Source organism: Salmo salar, chromosome 03, assembly GCF_965601325.2.
Source record: "Salmo salar chromosome 03, fSalSal1, whole genome shotgun sequence".
NCBI lineage: Eukaryota > Metazoa > Chordata > Actinopteri > Salmoniformes > Salmonidae > Salmo > Salmo salar.
The window spans coordinates 67,259,598-67,278,418 of NC_138293.1; the positions used below are offsets into that span (position 1 = coordinate 67,259,598).

The following is an 18,821-nucleotide window of genomic DNA, read 5'->3' on the forward strand; positions in this document are numbered from 1 at the left end:
TTTTTCAGTTCAGCCCACAAATTTTCTATAGGATTGAGGTCAGGGATTTGTGATGGTCACTCCAATACCTTGACTTTGTTGTCCTTAAGCCATTTTGCCACAACTTTGGAAGTATGCTTGGGGTCATTGTCTATTTGGAAGACCCATTTGCGGCCAAGCTTTAACTTCCTGACTGATGTCTTGAGATGTTGCTTCAATATATCCACATAATTTTCCTCCCTCATGATGGCATCTATTTTGTGAAGTGCACCAGTCCCTCCTGCAGCAAAGCACCCCCACAACATGATGCTGCCACCCCCGTGCTTCACGGGTGGGATGGTGTTCTTCGGCTTGCAAGCCTCCCCCTTTTTCCTCCAAACATAACGATGGTCATTATGGCCAAACAGTTCTATTTTTGTTTCATCAGACCAGAGGACATTTCTCCAAAAAGTATGATCTTTGTCCCCATGTGCAGTTGCAAACCGTAGTCTGTCTTTTATATGGCGGTTTTGGAGCAGTGGCTTCTTCCTTTCTTAGCAGCCTTTCAGGTTATGTTGATATAGGACTTGTTTTACTGTGGATATAGATTCTTTTGCACCTGTTTCCTCCAGCATCTTCACAGGGTCCTTTGCTGTTGTTCTGGGATTGATTTGCACTTTTCGCACCAAAGTACGTTCATCTCTAGGAGACAGAACGCGTCTCCTTCCTGAGCAGTATGATGGCTGCGTGGTCCCATGGTCTTTATACTTGCGTACTATTGTTTGTACAGATGAACGTGGTACCTTCAGGCATTTCGAAATTGCTCCCAAGGATGAACCAGACTTGTGGTGGTCTACAATTTTGTTTCTGAAATCTTGGCTGATTTCTTTTGATTTTCCCATGATGTCAAGCAAAGAGGCACTGAGTTTGAAGGTAGGCCTTGAAATACATCCACAGGTACACCTCCAATTGACTCAAATGATGTCAATTAGCCTATCAGAAGCTTCTAAAGCCATGACATCATTTTCTGGAATTTTCCAAGCTGTTTAAAGGCACAGTCAATTTAGTGTATGTAAACTTCTGACCCACTGGAATTGTGATACAGCGAATTATAAGTGAAATAATCTGTCTGTAAACAATTGTTGGAAAAATTACTTGTGTCATGCACGAAGTAGATGTCCTAACCGACTTGCCAAAACTATAGTTTGTTAACAAGAAATTTGTAGAGTGGTTGAAAAACAAGTTTTAATGACTCCAACCTAAGTGTATGTAAACTTCCGACTTCAACTGTTTGTGTGTATTAACATAGACCTTAGCCTATGCCTGCTATGTGATGCATGCCATAAAACACATGGAAGCTGTAAGCCTACATGCTACTTGCAGATCTGCCACCAGAGGTGTCATGCCCATAAGGGTCACATGATAACGTGCCCCCTCAGATGTGTCCTGGGAAAAAAGAAAAAAATAACATAACATTTTTTTGTTTAATTTGTTGTTATTGTTTCTCTGTAATACTACTAGACACCTGCAGATGTAGGATGTTAATTTGAGGCAGTTTACTACAGCAGGAAAATAATCCTGCAGCAATAGGAAATGGGAATTATTATGTGGATTATAATTAATGCACATTTTTTGTAAGGGAAAATCAAGTCTGTTATTTCAGAGTGGAAGTGACAGACTTCAGAAACCGTTTTAAACCTCAAATACACTACAAGTTTACATTTCCTGCATTGCAGGAAACTTATCCTGCAACAGGGTGACCTAATTAAGTTTTTGGAATGAAACCATGTCGATTGCATCCCTACTTTATATCAGCATCGAACATGTCACCCTCCCTAGGAGAGGGGGTGACCTCGACAATTTATTGTTAAAACGAGAGGCTGCCTGGATCTTTAATTTAAAGACCCTTGCTCCCTTCGGTCTTAACGTAGACTTTGATCTGAAGCCATTCTTGTGATTATTGTGATTTTGTTATTGTAAATGTTTGTAGGCCTATGTAGCCAAATTGTATCTATGATTGTATGCTATCCATTCATGTTTTTGGTATGTTATTTTTATATCTGAGAATTAACCAATGATATCAGGCCACACCCAGCCATGATTACAGACACCTGTGTGTGTCCTTTGACACTATATAAACTAGTCACCCCGCAGTGTTTGTCATTATACCGTGATGAAGACAGCTTGTCTGTCAAAATGTTGGTTATTAGGTAATTACATTTTTGCATCTGAGCTCCTAGAGTGTGCGGCTCTCGTTTAATATTTCAAGTGATCAAATGAAGATCCTACATCTGTAGCAATTTGATGAAGTTGGCTTTAGCTAGTCCAGATATGTTCCAAATCGCCCAACCTCATAACTAGCTACCAAGACATTTCAGGCTATCAAGTTAGAGTAACTTGTCTAACTATCTTAGCTGGTATGCCTGCTGGCAAGGTTGGTGGACTAGAAAAGCAAGCAATTACTAAATGTACTGAAGAAGACTCATTCCTTTCAATATTTTACTCAGATTTTAGTAGAAATGCAGAGTAGCATATTTAGTTTCTTAAATAAAAAAAACACCCGTCAGTAGGATACAGACAGCTCAAGAGGTATGATTAGATATGCAGAAAAATAACCATGTTGTCTTTACATATAATTAAGCATAATGCTTATGGCTCTAGATTGCAGAAAAAAAACTGTTTCAGATGTTTGAAAAATGCTAAATTCTCTAAATTGGCAAATATCGAATTATTGGTGATAATGAACAAAGCAATGTCATACATTCCTAATTAATGACATAATTGCGTTCCGGATTTAATTTGTAAATTAGCTATTGTGATTTTATATTTCTAGCCCCACCAGCCATCCTCGCATACTTTGTGCCCCCTCAGGTTTTTGGGTTGCATGACGCCCCTGTCTGACACAGAGATAGAAAGAGTGAAATTACCGAATAAGAACTGTTAAGATCTAAGAAACCTTTTTCAGTACATATTGTAGCGATCCGCACAGACAGCTGTGGGTTATGTGTTAGGCTATTAGTGGGTTGTGTCGTACCTACCAATGTTCGCGGGGTCATGCCAATCAACCTGCTATCTGCCAATCACGGGAATGCCTGGAATGTTCTGATACCGGGTAGCCTGGTGGTTGGCGGAGTGGCGTGGGGGATGGAGCATTGGGCAGGGGGATGGAGCATTGGAAGTTAAGACCGGGTTTAGCCATTGTTCTCTCTCTTACGTCTGTGCTTCACAAGAGAAGGCCACGGTTGGTTTGTAGGGTACCTTTCATTCATTTGGCGTGGGCTACGGCCAAATAGTAGCCTGTGTTAAGTTGAGTTAATAAACCGTCCATTCGTTAACTCCATCCTCTGTCTGGACAATTGTTCCTTTATGATCTAGTCAGGTCATTACAATACATTCATTAGAGAGGGTTTGATTTGTCCGACATTGATTCCATTAGCCTTTTTTCACCAAGTCAACTGCAATATATATTTCTTCAATAAGTCATTGCTTATTGTCCTAACTCAATAGTACTCACCTCTGGGTGTTCTGCCCTTATTGGACGATAATTTATCCAGAGGTAAACAATTCGAACACACAATGTAAAACAAATGGGTTGAGAAAAACAACACATGCATCATGAGAAAAAGGTCAGATGGCTTTAGACAATCGTGAGTTTGCTCACCAGTTGCGCACAAAGTTATGTCAAAAACAATATTTACTCATAAAAATGCACATATGATGGTATATGGAAAGAGGGGCGGAGCAAAACATTGGAATATAAATTGACCACTGCGTTACCGATTGACAGGCACACGAGAGAGACCACACTAAAAAGCCTGTTACAACTTTGGCTTTGCTTAATAGATATCTGTTTGTTTCAAACAGAAGAAACACTGCAGCCTATCATCTATTCCCTCAAATTTACCGAGATGACAGTGTTAAAGTTAGTGGTTTTGATAATTGTAGTGTTTGCGCAGGTTTACTGTGCCCTGGGAACCCCAACCAGCGACGATTGAGATATTTGGTCGATTGAAAACTGGCAGGTAAAACGCAGTCCCTCTTCTGAAGTGTATAGATCTAGTTGGTTAGCAGCGAATGTTGTTGCGTCCTGCTGCGTTCAAGCTATTATCTTTAGGTTTCACGTTTAGGACATCTGATATGGCAAAGGTTGATAGAAGGCTTCTGTTACCTATTCACTGTTACAATTATTGTTACAGAGGGATCCGTTGGAGAGTGGCTTGGCCTTCCGCGTGGTTGACCTCACCAAGAGGTCCAAATCGCAGCAGGTTCAACAACTCGTGGAGAAAAGCTCAGGTCAATACAATTTTCATATCTTTTGATTTGGTCTGTTCTTTGGGGGGGTCATAGTAAAATGAGCTTGTAGGCTATAATTTATAGAAATGTGAATGAATTCAACATTTAATTTCCAGATTTAGGAGTCCCTCAACAGATTCGAAGTAGGTGTTTCAAATTTGAAAGCATTTTAAATTAAATTATTAATTGGCCTGCTTTGGGCTATAGGCAATATTATTGTAATGAAACAGGCAGGGAGCAGGTCTCGAACCCTCGACCTTCTAAGCCCGAAGTCCAGCGCGCTATCGACTGTGCCGCAAAAGCATGCTCGTGCGGCAGAGTCGATATCCGCGCTTATAAACCCAGGGTCGTTACATTATGTACTTCTCAAATAAAACTGTGTGTGTGTGTGTGTGTGTGTGTGTGTGTGTGTGTGTTTTAATCAGGAAATAAAGAAATGTTTTTTGGACTCATGGGTCGAAGGTCCCCAAGTGGAGGTAGAGTCAAGCACCTTACCAGATGATAAATATGTTAGCTATCATTCTTCAGAGCAATTTCAATCTAATGTATTTATTCCATATTTGTTTTTTCAGTCACAAGAGGAATGGAACAAGCCCTAGTATTACTAGAGATGAGATATAACTTGATTGTTCAAAGTTACTGGAATAATCAATCTTGCTCAAATTATTCATCTGGGTCAAAGCAATCCAATACATGCAACAAAGTTTAATTGATGTAGCATAAGTAAGGAATGTGTAATAAGGGTAAATAATTATTTGACCCATGTGTTTAAAAACTGGGGCAGGGATTTGCTGCAACTAATTGACATTTTATGTCTTCCTTAACTGTATCTTTCTGTATTCTCCTTTGCAATACAAGCTGCTTGTCATGTTCAATCAAGTATTTTTTTGTTGTTGCATAATATTAGATGGCTTGTTATGCATACAAACAGGTATATTTGTCTAACTTAAGATAATTCACACGAGAGCATTACTGAACTTCAAGATTCATTAATATTTTCTGTGCTTCATATCAAATACTGATAATTTGTCAGTGAACCCCTACACATCTGTGGCAATGGCTCAATGCTGTTCAAATTTCCTTAATAAAAACAATTTGTTCAATCAAGTGCACTTTTTCTAGTGTTGATTTGCTTTCAACTGTCTAGATCTACCAGATTGGTGCAGGTCATGGAGTGGAGATGAAGCCATTTTAGACTAATCCATGCACCGGAGACAGCAACATATTGCAGTGTGTAGTGGCAACTGGTTGAGGAAACAGGATGCTGCCCCAGAAAGTTCAGAAAAAACACCTTGCACACAGGATCAAGACATTTTGGAGTTTAGATTTATTGGAGAGGAACCAAGTACAAAAGCAGGTGCACACAACTTATCTACATATTAATGCTGTACATAGGTACTGCTGTGTAGCTACAGTGGTCTACTGCTCTTTTGATAGCTTATTGAAGAACAAATGCTTGTATGAAGGTGAACATTTTGACCACGCACACTGGTTTCAGGTAAACCGAGCTGTCCTGGAGTTGCTTTCTATAGCTGCCATGACTGGCACAGGAGGAAGCATCAAGACAACACAGACCACAGCAACATGTTGGGAGGCAAAATATGAAAGGCAGAGGTAAAGGAAGAGAATTGTTAGTGGGCAATTAACAGTTGACCTGTTGTAGCAGTGTTCTCAGGTTCCAATAAAATATACAGTGAAACGAGCTGCAAGTTGACCTGCTATAATACCTCTGTGTGATGTTAGGCCAAGTTAGCATCTATTCATGCCAAAGATGCTGATATTATAGATTCTTGATGAACTTTGCAACTAAATCATACCCCAAAATATAGTGGACCGTGTACAATCTAGTTTTAGAGTCAAAATAAGGAAGTAAACAATCTGATGGGCAGGTATAATTCAAGGCCTTTTACTTAACATTCAAAAGCAGAAGGAATGAATAAAGCCTGACTGGCCAAAAACTATTTTAACATGCAATTTAAATTGGAAATGCAACACTTCAACACCAGTGCTTATATTCTGAAAATAATCATAAAACGCCATATTATTGGAGAATTACTTTCTTAGTTCAACCTGGATCCATTGAAATACATTTTGAAATATGACGGTGAAATATACAGTATATTTGGCAGCCTTGAAGAAATACCTCTCAGATTTTGAGCTTGTTTCTCCCCTATGACATACAAATGCACAGATCAAATAGCTTATTTTTAAAATACACAAGATAAACAAGAACCCAGAAACACAACTGAATAAAAACTCTACACAAGGATTAACACAATTTCAGAATGACAGTGAAGTTTGTCAATTCTTTACAATGTTAGTAAAGAGTTAACTTTTGACATATGGACAGTAAAGGCCATTTCTTCTGCCACTATAAAGATGTGCACTTTATATATTTATTGCCTTATTGTGGCTATAAATTCTTGAGATGAGGGCCATACGTTGCTGTGGAACTCAAAATCTTTATATATACACACAGCAGATGGAGGTAATTTCTGGTTTCATCCAATGTATTTGCACAATCAGTCTAGCAGTCAGTAACATTTGCAGCAATTCAAAATGTTGGTGAAAAACATCCATTATTTTATCCTTATACACAAACTGACATAAAATGGGTTGACCACAACGCAAAACAAATTGTCTTTTTCGCTGGGTGCATTTGCTTGTTCCTCTGCAACATGTTCGTTCAAATCTAGTTCTCAGTACGGCTAGGAAACCAGTCCTGCACATTTTAAAAACTTTCTTCAAATATACTTTGTCTTGCCAAACCTGTACCATAAAATCTTCTCTCTATCATTTAAATATATTGACAGCATGACTTGAACTTGACATCAAATTCGTACTTCGGCCTCAGACAGAGCCTGACTGAATTCCAGTTCCGTTCTTCCTCCTTCTCTCCCAAAGTGTTTACTTGTGCACTCTCCCTCATGGATTTAAAAGGAATGGATTGGGATAAGGAACTTCCTCCAGCCAACGTTTTCACCACCCCGATGCTTTTAAATACTTGAAAGAGTGCACACTGTGGAGAGAAGGGGAAGAAAGGGAATTGGCAATCTTTTAGGAAGCCACATTTAAAATAGCTTAAAAAAACACATTAGCCAAAACAGCTTAAAACAGTGGTAAAACCAAACAGAAGTAAAAAAAAAATTACATTAAATTAAAGCCAAAACCAAACAGAAACACTAAAGCCAATCAAGACACATGGATACATTGTTGTGTTACCTTGACCCCTCCCCAGAAAGACAGCTATATTTCCATACATATTGACTGGCTCACTAGGTTAACACGGTTCTACTGAGAAGTTGTGTGAGGAAAGCTAGGGTCTGGATTCAAGCAACCCACCATCAGTATTCTTCTTGATATTATGATCTACTACTTAAGCTTGGTTAGGACTCTCAATAATAATTATCAATGATTCTGCACTAACACAGTATAATGAGCAAAAAGTTGTTTGAAGTAAACTATTCTGATAGTGAGCTTTGAACCCAGGTCCGTGGGTTGGAGAGTTGGTGTGGTATGGTGTAGGGGAAGGGGGAAGAGTGTCCTATGTTCCTTTAGGTGGGGTCCACTTTAAGGCGGTGGGTTCAATAGTCTTGCTGCTGCCACGCTTGGTCTCCTTGGCTTTCCAGTCGTCGATTAGGTCCTGGAGGAGATAGTAGCATGTTAGCCTCAGAAGCCAAGGTTTGTCACGCTCCATTCCAAAACCTGTGGAAGTTCTCCTCAGGAAGACAATAAAAAAGGACAGACAACAGTGGTATAGATGGAAACTAGACATGTTGCCACTTTTCAAACCCATTAAATATTTAGCATGTTTCAGATTTTTTTTTAAATGAATACACAACTAACACAGCAGAGGCAAACAGTCTGACGCGGTAGAAAGAGAAACAAAGCAAATAAAAAAAATAAAGCCTCTCCTGAGGGGAAACGTCACTAATACTCAAAATCCAATACCAAAGTTCTCCAGACTTCCAATAGTAAAGTCAATGTGACGAGACTTGAAAGGAGGCCTCCGTGAGGTTAGTAGCACGTTAGCACTGCTAGGCTCAATGATAAGTGGATGTCTACGACAATATCGAGACTGAACTGACGTCTAATGGAATAACCCAAACCCCAACTAATTCCACAGTTAGTTGGAGAAATGTCCTGGCTGTCATACTAAATCAGAATTTGTTCTTGGCTGATTAAATAATATATAAAGAATAAATATATGAAGAAATGGTAGGTGACATACCTGTCTCTTCAAGACCAGGTGCTTCCCTTTCCAGTACTTGAGCATCTGGAGGGACTGCAGGGTGCTGACGATGTCCACTGGGTTGACAGCTGTCTCCTGGCTGATCTCCTTGATGGAGATCTCCTTCCCCTGGAACTGGTTGAGGTAGCGCAGCAGCACCTCCTTCCAGTAGGACCTGTAGCTGATTAGGCCCAGGTCTGAGAGGGGCCGCTCTGGAGAGCCCACCTTCTCCTCCACCTTAGACAGTAGGTAACCTGGGAGAGGGCAGACCACACACAGGGTTACAGAGAGGTCAGGGTTAGAGAGAAACCAGGACCAGACACAGGGTTACAGAGAGATCAGGGTTAGAGAGAAACCAGGACCAGACACAGGGTTACAGAGAGGTCAGGGTTAGAGAGGAACCAGGACCAGACACAGGGTTACAGAGAGACCAGCGTTAGAGAGAAACCAGGACCACACACAGGGTTACAGAGAGATCAGGGTTAGAGAGAAACCAGGACCAGACACAGGGTTACAGAGAGATCAGGGTTAGAGAGAAACCAGGACCAGACACAGGGTTACAGAGAGATCAGGGTTAGAGAGAAACCAGGACCAGACACAGGGTTACAGAGAGATCAGGGTTAGAGAGAAACCAGGACCAGACACAGGGTTACAGAGAGGTCAGGTAGAGTTACAGAGAGACCACAAGCTAGTGGCTGTACTCACTGAAGTCAATCAGCATCTTTCCGTAGCCCTGCCTCATGTACTGTGGCATGGTGAGGATACAGGAGACATTGTAGTTCAGGAACGAGTTCTTCTCCTAAAATGGGAGGGAATAGACGTTTTGAGTTTGAGAAAAGCAGTTTATAAATAAAACATAGCATTATAACTACGAGTGACTGGTTACCTTTGAGAAGTAGCCAACAAGATGGCAGCCGGTGTTGTCAGCCTCTGTCATGACGTAGAAGAGGAAGGGCTCCACGTCGTAGTATAGGGTCTTGTGGTCCAGGAAGAGCTTAGCCAGAAGGCACAGGTTTTGGCAGTAGATCTGTGGACGATAGGGTCATGTAGCAGGGCTATGGTCAGAGCAGGGTAGTCATAACATTTGCAAGGCACGATAACATAACATTCCTGGGACCACAGCAATCTCTCACCTTGTTTTTTTTACCGTCCACCTCAAAGACGGAGATGTTTCCCTTTCGATAGATCTCATCCCCTGGTGGGTGTTTCCAGACACACTTGGCCTGTACAGGGGGAGGGACAGCACCAATCATCATATAAAAACCTATTGAGAACTGAGATCCACTCTGAAACGTCTGAATCCATCCATAAAGAACAATCAGAAAACACCAGAGAAACTAATTGACATGCACCAACGCGCTCACCATGTGCCGGCGCAGGATGGTCAGACTCTTCATGTACTTGAGGCAGAACTCACACATGTAGAGGCGTCCCAGGCGGGCGTACTCCTCGGGGTAGGGCGAGTGGTACCAGGTGTCCAGCTCGTACCGGCCAAACACGATGGTCTTGATCATGTTGCTGCCCTCCGCCACCTGGCCCTGCAGCTTCTCCTGCACCAGGCGGAGAACAGGGAGAGGGGACAGAAAAGAGAGGAGGAAGAGAGAGGTTTGACCAACGCAGCGAGGGAGAGGGGCAGGCAAAACGCCACAGGAGAAGAACTCATTACTCTCCGTGGAAGCGACCACGGAGAATACGCTTTCAGTTGGAAAAAAGGTTAGAAATGTGTGTGGAAAGGATAAGAGAGAGCTTTGATTTGGAAGACTGAAAGGGGAGCCTCTTAAAGATATCGGCTAGAGTAAATCTAGCTCAAAGAGAGCGAAGAAGAACTTCTCCATAAACTACCCGGTCTTGTAACTGACAACACCAGACAGTGTGAGTAGCCAGATTACCCAGAATGCTCCCCGTCTGAGAGCTGGGCGTCGACTGGGCCCAGTCCAGACAGTCACTAGTACAGGCTCAGGAAAAGAAAGAGGAAAATGGGAGGAAGGGCGATGAGTTCTCTCTCTTACAAGATCCTCCGAAGCACGTGCCTGGGCTTTTCGAAAGAGCTCCAGGTCGTAATCACTTGTGATGTTCTCCAGGAGGGGCTCTCGGTTGTTGCCGTGGGACTGCCGGTGATCCTGGGACATCAGAGAGGGAGAAGAAGCCTTTAACCTCAGAACAATCAGCACATCTCTTCAACCGGACACATTATTTACCTTCAACATATCTGTTGTCCGAACAGTTGTCAAACTGTGCTTGCAAGACACTTTTTAATTTTGCAAGTATTATATTTGTTTACGTTTCGTATGGGGATAAGGGTCTATTACAACGCGAAGGCTACAAGGAAGCTTTTTCTTCTGGTACTAATGGAAAAGGGTAGTTTTTTCTTTCCTAGAGTTTGGATTAGAGGTCAGATCATCACACTCACCATGTACTGGTCTTTCTGCTCTTTTAGCAGACCCGAGTTCCTCTTCTTCCTCATTTCCGTCACCTTCTCCTTGTACCTCATCTGCCTCTCCGTTGGGGCCTAATCCATTATGCAATGTTATGATACTGCCATGATACTGCCTTTATATCCAAATCCTTAACTAATTTGCACCCTATTGCCTTTCTTGAAACATTTATTGCAAGGAAGGACAAATCCAAACCAAAAACAATAGCGTAGTGATAAAATGAGATGGTTGACCAAATGAAAGGCCCAGGATCAGGATCATAGTACCTGGTGACGGGTAGCGTGTCTGTTCTCATCCTGCCGGTGGGACAACGTCCGCTCCTCCACCTGTTTGTCACGAGAGGAGGCCCTCGTCTGTGAAGAGAAATCCCGTTTGGTAAGCCATCCCTACTAAAGATATGCCTACAGTATGTTGTTTTATTAAGTAGTAGGCAGACAGATTTCAGACACGGCCCAAGAATCCCACACCTCAACACTAAAGCCAACTTCCAAGGTCTTGTAGATTTACCTTGCATTCATCTACAGAGAGGTTGTGGAAGAGAGGGCAGCCAGATATTGAGAAGTGCCTCTCATGTTTCCCTGTCAAATGGCCTGAAAAACAAATAAAACAGAGAACGTCAAGTGAAACAAATGCAGAACATAACAATTAACAGTGTGTGTTTTGAAGTTGTAGCATTCTGAGGTCCATATTGCACAAAAAGTCAACTATGTAAATAAATGTCCTGCCCTTATTGACGGTGGAGCTGACAGTTAAGAATGAGATAATTTACCCAGGGAGTTGCAGCCTGGTGTGGGGCACTTCATGTTGAAGTTGTAGCTCTCGTGGAAGCGACGGCGCTTGGGCCTGTGGGAGAGGTCGCTGCCAGAGTCTTTGAGTGACAGCTCCTTGGCCAGGGACTCGTCATGAGAGGCATTAGGGCTGGACACGTCAATGTCCGACTCCGATGAGAGAGCGTTCCCTGTTGGGGTGCGGGGCGGAGACTCGTCCTGGTCTGCTACTCGCTTCAGGTCTGGAAGAGCCAACGAGGAGAAGAACACACGTAAAGGAATTGTTATACTCACAAGCCCGACAGGCACCTCACATTTTTTTATTTTACCTTTTTTAACTAAGCAAGTCAGTTAAGAACGAATTCTTATTTACAATGACGGCCTACCCCGGCCAAACCAAGACGACGCTGGGCCAATTGTGCGCCGCCCTATGGGACTCCCAATCACGGCCGGTTGTGATACAGCCTGGAATCGAATCAGGGTTTGTAGTGATGCCTCTAGCACTGAGATGCAGTGCCTTAGACCACTGCGCCACTCGGGAGCCCACACGATGGGGCTTAGTTCATATTTCAAGTGCCTGGCATGTATCAAGAATTATGAATGAGGACATTCCAACTATCTCACAGTACCATGTTTATACAGTTTCAGGACACAAGATTCCATTTTGTTGTGATGCTGTTATACACACACACTATGCTATATATTTTTTGTCAATGTTGGTGATGCATTTGTTTTTCACAAAATTCTTGCACGCCCCCTTCAGGTTTTCCCAAGGCATGTTTTTCCAAAGGCAAAAAGTGAGGGGTATGAAATAGGGCAAGAGGGGATGATGACTCTCGTGACACCAAACACCCAATACATGATCACATACAACGACCCCACCACACCAGCAACGGAACCTAAAGGAATGAATAGGGATGGTAGCTACAAGCATAGGCTGCAATTTTCAGCAGAACTGTGAGTAACCAGCAGAAACATAACAAATGAGTGGAATAACATGTGGAGGACAACACAAGCTCAAATCATCTATGTTTGAGGACACAAGTCCAAAACAAACTTAAAGAGTAGAAATGTGCTGGTTGAGCACCACTGCCTCTTCAAAAACTTAAAATGATACAATGAAAATATATCATAAATAACGCAGTGGGTGGCCAGCTCTCAGGTGTGGACAATGGAGGGGGGGGGAACTGTGAGAGAAAGTGACCATGCTGCATCGTCCTCCTACCCTCCACATGCTGCTCCGTGTCCGACCCCGAAGAGCGACTCTGACGCAGAGGGTATTTCTTGGGGGTGACCGGCGGCCCTTGCTGCAGACTACGGCTACGGGTCACTCGCCGGGCAGAGAAGGTCACCACCTCTGCTGGGCTGATCTGGACAGGGCTGGAATCTAAAAATATATATTTTTTAACAGTCGTTTTCAGGGGTCTCTGGCCCTCAGCAGTAATGTAGCATGCTAGGAGCTACAAGTCTTCTGTCTCGTCAATGGAGAAATCCCTTTCAAGCAGAGACACTTACACTCCCTTAACAAACGGATTCATTTCCACAACATACCTGACCATATAGGATTCATATACAGGCAACAAAACAAAACATAGGCCCAAGCAGTAGGCTACTTCTTGTATATAACAACTTAATAACAATATCAGTTCAGTTATCAAATTGAGGACCAAGGGACATGCCAAGCTTTTCAAAAACCACATAGAATGCATCCAGTTTTTTTTCAATAACAAAAGGGAGTGGGAACTATATCATCCTCTACTCAAACCATGACCACCAGACCGAATAGGGATCAGGGGGGGGGATGACTGCTGTCTAAACCCATTCACAGTTCATGAGCTTGAATGCTGATATACAATGGCTATTGTACAGCAAGCGATAACAACCCATGAGCACATCTATGGGTATATCTACAGACAAAAGACAACCCCCGCATTACAGTCAGTATCTTCATTTTGAATCTTCTGACAGATTATTGTCACAACATTTGGTTCAATGACCGAGACTGAAAACTCATAGGGCTGGAATCCAAGGGACTCATATAGGATTCACAGTTATTCAGCATATTCTTATTGCAGAAACATAATAATATAAATATCTTGGCCATCTCATGACAGTTCCATATCAAAACTGCATTGTTGGTTAGGGGCTTGTAAGCACGCCACTGTAAGGCCTGTACAACACCTGTTGTATTCGGCGCATGTGACAAATAAAATTTGATTTGAAAACAACATATTTACCTTGTGAACTTTGGCTGAGTCGCAGCGATGCCCGGGTGAGGCGCGTGTTCCTCCGTGTTCTCCCATAGGTCTCGATTCTGTCTGTGTGCTCATGGTCAGCAGAGAAGTCTGAATCCTCAGTGCCCTCGGAGCTGCTCCCAGCATTCCTCTTTCATAGAACAAGAGGAAAGATCGATCATCAGTTATGCACATCAGTAACATAAACATCACGATTCTTTGGTTTGGTTTCTGTTAGCTTGTATGAACAAAAATGCTATCGTTGAATCCATTTATGATTATCATGAAGCATCACTTGTGTGCCCCAATCTTCCAACAACATGTGGGAGGAAACAGCGCAAAAGCTGCGCTAACTGCGACGTGAATAGGCTATATTCAGTAGCCTACAGTGCATTTGGAAAGTATTCAGACCCCTTGACTTTTTCCACATTGTTACGTTACAGCCTTATTCTAAAATAGATTAAATCGTTTTTTCCCCTCCTCAATCTACACACAATACCCCATAATGACAAAGCAAAATGTTTTATTTTTATTTTAGCAAATGTATAAAATATATATCACATTTACATACGTATTCAGACTGTTTACTCAGTACTTTGTTGAAGGACCTTTGGCAGTGATTACCCATTACCTATTCTTCTCTGCAGATCCTCTAAAGCTCTGTCAGGTTGGATAGGGAGCATCACTGCACAGCTATTTTCAGGACTGTCCAGAGATGTTCGATCAGGTTTAAGTCTGGGCTCTGGGTGGGCCACTCAAGGACATTCAGAGACTTGTCCCGAAGCCACTCCTGCATTGTCTTGGCTGTGTGCTTAGGGTCGTTGTCCTGTTGGTAGGTGAATCTTGTCCTTCTGGAAGGTTCTCCCATCTCCACAGAGGAACTCTGGAGCTCTGTCAGAGTGACCATCGGGTTCTTAATGACCTCCCTGACCAAGGCTCTGATTGCTCTAGGAAGAGTTCTAAACTTCTTCCATTTAAAAAGGATTTTATTTTATTTATTTAACCAGGCAAGTCAGTTAAGAACAAATTCTTATTTTCAATGACGGCCTAGGAACATTGGGTTAACTGCCTTATTCAGGGGGCAAATCGACAGATTTGTACCTTGTCAGCTCAGGGATTCGAACTTGCAACCTTTCGGTTACTGGCCCAACGCTCTAACCACTAGGCTACCCTGCCGCCCCAGGATGGAGGCCACTGTGTTCTTGGGGACCTTCAATGCTACAGAAATGTTTTGGTACCCTTCCCCAGATCTGTGCCTCGACACAATCCTGTCTTGGAGCTCTTCGGACAATTAATTCAATCTCATGGCTTGGTTTTGCTCTGAAATGCACTGTTAACTGTGGTACCAAATCATGTCCAATCAATTGAATTTACCACAGGTGTACTCCAAATCAAGTTGTCGAAACATCTCAAGGATGATCAATGGAAACGGAATACATCTGAGCTCAATTTCGAGTCTCATAGCAATGGGCCTGAATACTTATGTAAATATGGTGGGATATTTTTAATACATTTTCAAGAATTTATAAAAACCTGTTTTTGCTTTGTCATTATGGGGTATTGTGTGTAGATATGAGTTTAAAAAAATATATATTTTAGAATAAGGTTGTTACGTAACAGAATGTGAAAAAGGGGAAGGGGTCTGAATACTTTCCGAATGCACTGTATATCCCCAATATAGCTCCGGTCTCACTTAATCTGCATCGGATGCACTCATAAATTCTCTGCTACTCACAGAATGTTTCAGAGATCTCAAGTTATGATGCTGCGTGCATTTCATCAAATGCCCGCAGTCAAACAACAAATAATAATGTGATACAGGTTATTTTCCTGTGTTTAGTCTGGACTGCATTCTCACCTGCAGTGAACTGCACCACGGTATGAATTGAATCGGACCGAGTACACCCTTTTTGAACAAATCATGGTGCGTTGTTCAGTGTGCTCCCAAGTGCAAATAGGGGGTAAACGCACCAGAGGTCGGAAAAAACGCACCAAACCAATTGTGTGAAAGCCCCCTACAACTGCAAAAACATGTGGCAAAGAAATGTACTTTATGTCCTGAATAGAAAGCATTATGTTTGGGGCAAATCCCAACACATCACGAAGTACCACTCTTCATATTTTCAAACATGGTGGTGGCTGCCTCATGTTATGGGTATGCTTGTCATCAGCAAGAACAAGGGAGTTTTTTAAGATAAAATAAATGGAATAGAGCTAAGCATTGGCAAAATCCTAGAGGAAAACCTAGACACTGGGAGATAAATTCACCTTTCAGCAGGACAATAACCTAAAACACAAGGACAAACATACACAAGAGTTGCTTATCAAGATGGTATTGAATGTTCCTGAGTGGCCTAGCTACAGTTTTGACTTGAATTCGGCTTGAAAATGGCTATCTAGCAGTGATCAATAACCAACTTGACAGAGCTTGAAGAATTTAAAAAATAATAATGTGCAAATATTGTATAATCCAGGTGTGCAAAGTTCTTGGAGACTTACCCAGAAAGACACAGCTGTAATTGCTGATCATGTGATTCTAACATGTATTGACACAGGTGTGAATACTTCTGATTTCATTTGCAATAAATTTGCTAAAACGACATGTTTTCACTTTGTCATTATGGGGTATCGTGTGTAGACGGGTGAGAAAAAACATCTAATCCATTTTGAATTCAGGCTGTCACAAAACAACATGTGGAATAAATCAAGGGGTATGAATACTTTCTGAAGGCAAAACTGGACTGGAATACTAGCTAGTACTCTACACAGAAAAAAATCATAATCCAACGGCACAAGCACATAAAATACAAGAATCACCGAAAATATTGTTTACAGGCGTCAATGGTTTACATCTTAATTAATATGGAGGAGGAGCATGTGTACAAGCAACACTTCCGCAGTACTTTTCCCACAATGCACCATGTCAAAACATTTACCAACGGCCAGAATTGAAATCCACTCGGGAAATGTTCCAAAACAAACATGAACATGAAACAGACCATACATATGTATATTAAACAACATTACCATACTGTTACGTTAACAACTAGCGTAGCGAAAATACATTCGAGATTTAAATGACTCAACAATCATGAAGACCCTATATGTCTTTAAACCAATTGCAAGTGAGGAAAGGCGGGACATGAGAAAATTAAACCAATTGACACTATGTTATGCCTGAATCAGGCCAATGAAATCGTTGTTTTGAGGAAGACAATTATTTCCCTCACCACCAGCACGATTCAAGTAGCTAAAGCCAGAGAGGTTTGAACCTAGATAACACATTTTCCGTACACCCTGCGGGCCTGTTCCACCAAGCTTTTGGTTTTATCACTGCTAACTGGTGGTTAATCTGTTAGCTAGATAACTACGTTAGCTAGCTAAAACGATTGTGAAATGATGTTCAAATGCGCCCCATCACTATAGCCATGAATGCACACACTCACGGATAGCTAGCATTAGCTAGACCAGTATCGCATCAGCTTGCCATGGCATTTGTGCTATTCTAAATGTTACACAAAACTTATTGTGCTGTGCTATGCTTTAACGCAAACTTGGGCTCAAATAGCTCCTACTTGTCACGTTATAGTGACATGATAGCTAATTAACTAAACAAATCAACATTACATATAGCTAGCATGAGTCAGTCACCTGTATTTTACCACCAACGTTACGTATCAAAATCAACCACGTTCTTACCTTTCTCCGAGGCATATTTCACTTTAACGGCGTCTGTTTTAAGACGTTAGCTATTCCTTAGCAGTAAAAATAAACACAGCGTTTTAAAATGAAAATGCTCACTAAAGAAACTGGTTGACTGGGCATACCGCTCAACGTTTCTCTCACACTTCCGTGGTATGTTCAAGCAAGTCGACACGTTTCGGAATGTTTTGAAACGGTTCAACTGTTATTCAATTGGCCACCAGATGGTAGTGTTGTAACGTGTACATGATGGTCCCTTGTGTAAAGGCCCCTTGCTATTCGGAATCCTTGGGAGTAGAGGTCGACCGAGTATGATTTTTTAACGCCGATACCGATTATTGAAGGACCAAAAAAAGCCGATACCGATTAATTGGCCAATTGTTTTATTTTATTTGTAATACTGACAATTACAACAATACTGAATGAACACTTATTTTAACTTAATATAATACATAAATAAAATCAATTTAGCCTCAAATAAATAATGAAACATGTTCAATTTGGCTTAAATAATGCAAAAACAAAGTGTTGGAGAAGAAAGTAAAAGTGCAATATGTGCCATGTAAGAAAGCTAACGTTTAAGTTCCTTGCTCAGAACATGAGAACATATGAAAGCTGGTGGTTCCTTTTAACATGAGTCTTCAATATTCCCAGATAAGAAGTTTTAGGTTGTAGTTATTATAGGAATTATAGGACTATTTCTCTGTACGATTTGTATTTCATATATCTTTGACTATTGGATGTTCTTATAGGCACTTTAGTATTGCCAGTCTAACAGTATAGCTTCCGTCCCTCTCCTCACTCCTACCTGGGCTCGAACCAGGAACACATCGACAACAGCCACCCTCGAAGCAGCGTTACCCATGCAGAGCAAGGGGAACAACTACTCCAAGTCTCAGAGCGAGTGACGTTTGAAACGCTATTAGCGTGCACCCCGCTAACTAGCTAGCCATTTCACATCGGTTACACCAGCCTAATCTCGGGAGTTGATAGGCTTGAAGTCATAAACAGCGCAATGCTTGAAGCACAGCGAAGAGCTGCTGGCAAAATGCACAAAACTGCTGTTTGAATGAATGCTTACGAGCCTGCTGGTGCCTACCATCGCCCAGTCAGACTGCTCTATAAAATCATAGACTTAATTATAACATAATAACACACAGAAATACGAGCCTTAGGTCATTAATATGGTTGAATCCGGAAA

General features: G+C 41.8%; 1 protein-coding gene across 1 annotated transcript; it reads right to left on the reverse strand.

Annotated features, from left to right (window-relative positions):
- Positions 1 to 5,555: 5,555 nt before the first annotated feature.
- On the reverse strand, positions 5,556 to 17,759 carry myst2 (Histone acetyltransferase MYST2). Its single transcript, NM_001279036.1, has 14 exons — positions 17,618 to 17,759; positions 13,922 to 14,069; positions 12,910 to 13,071; positions 11,687 to 11,926; positions 11,425 to 11,507; positions 11,184 to 11,270; positions 10,893 to 10,991; positions 10,492 to 10,602; positions 9,847 to 10,032; positions 9,616 to 9,705; positions 9,369 to 9,509; positions 9,188 to 9,281; positions 8,483 to 8,736; positions 5,556 to 7,894 (listed from the first exon to the last, which is right to left on the reverse strand). The coding sequence occupies exons 1-14, from the start codon at positions 17,630 to 17,632 to the stop codon at positions 7,796 to 7,798; spliced, it is 1,809 nt and encodes a 602-aa protein (NP_001265965.1). The 5' UTR covers positions 17,633 to 17,759; the 3' UTR covers positions 5,556 to 7,795.
- Between the last annotated feature and the right edge of the window lie 1,062 nt (positions 17,760 to 18,821).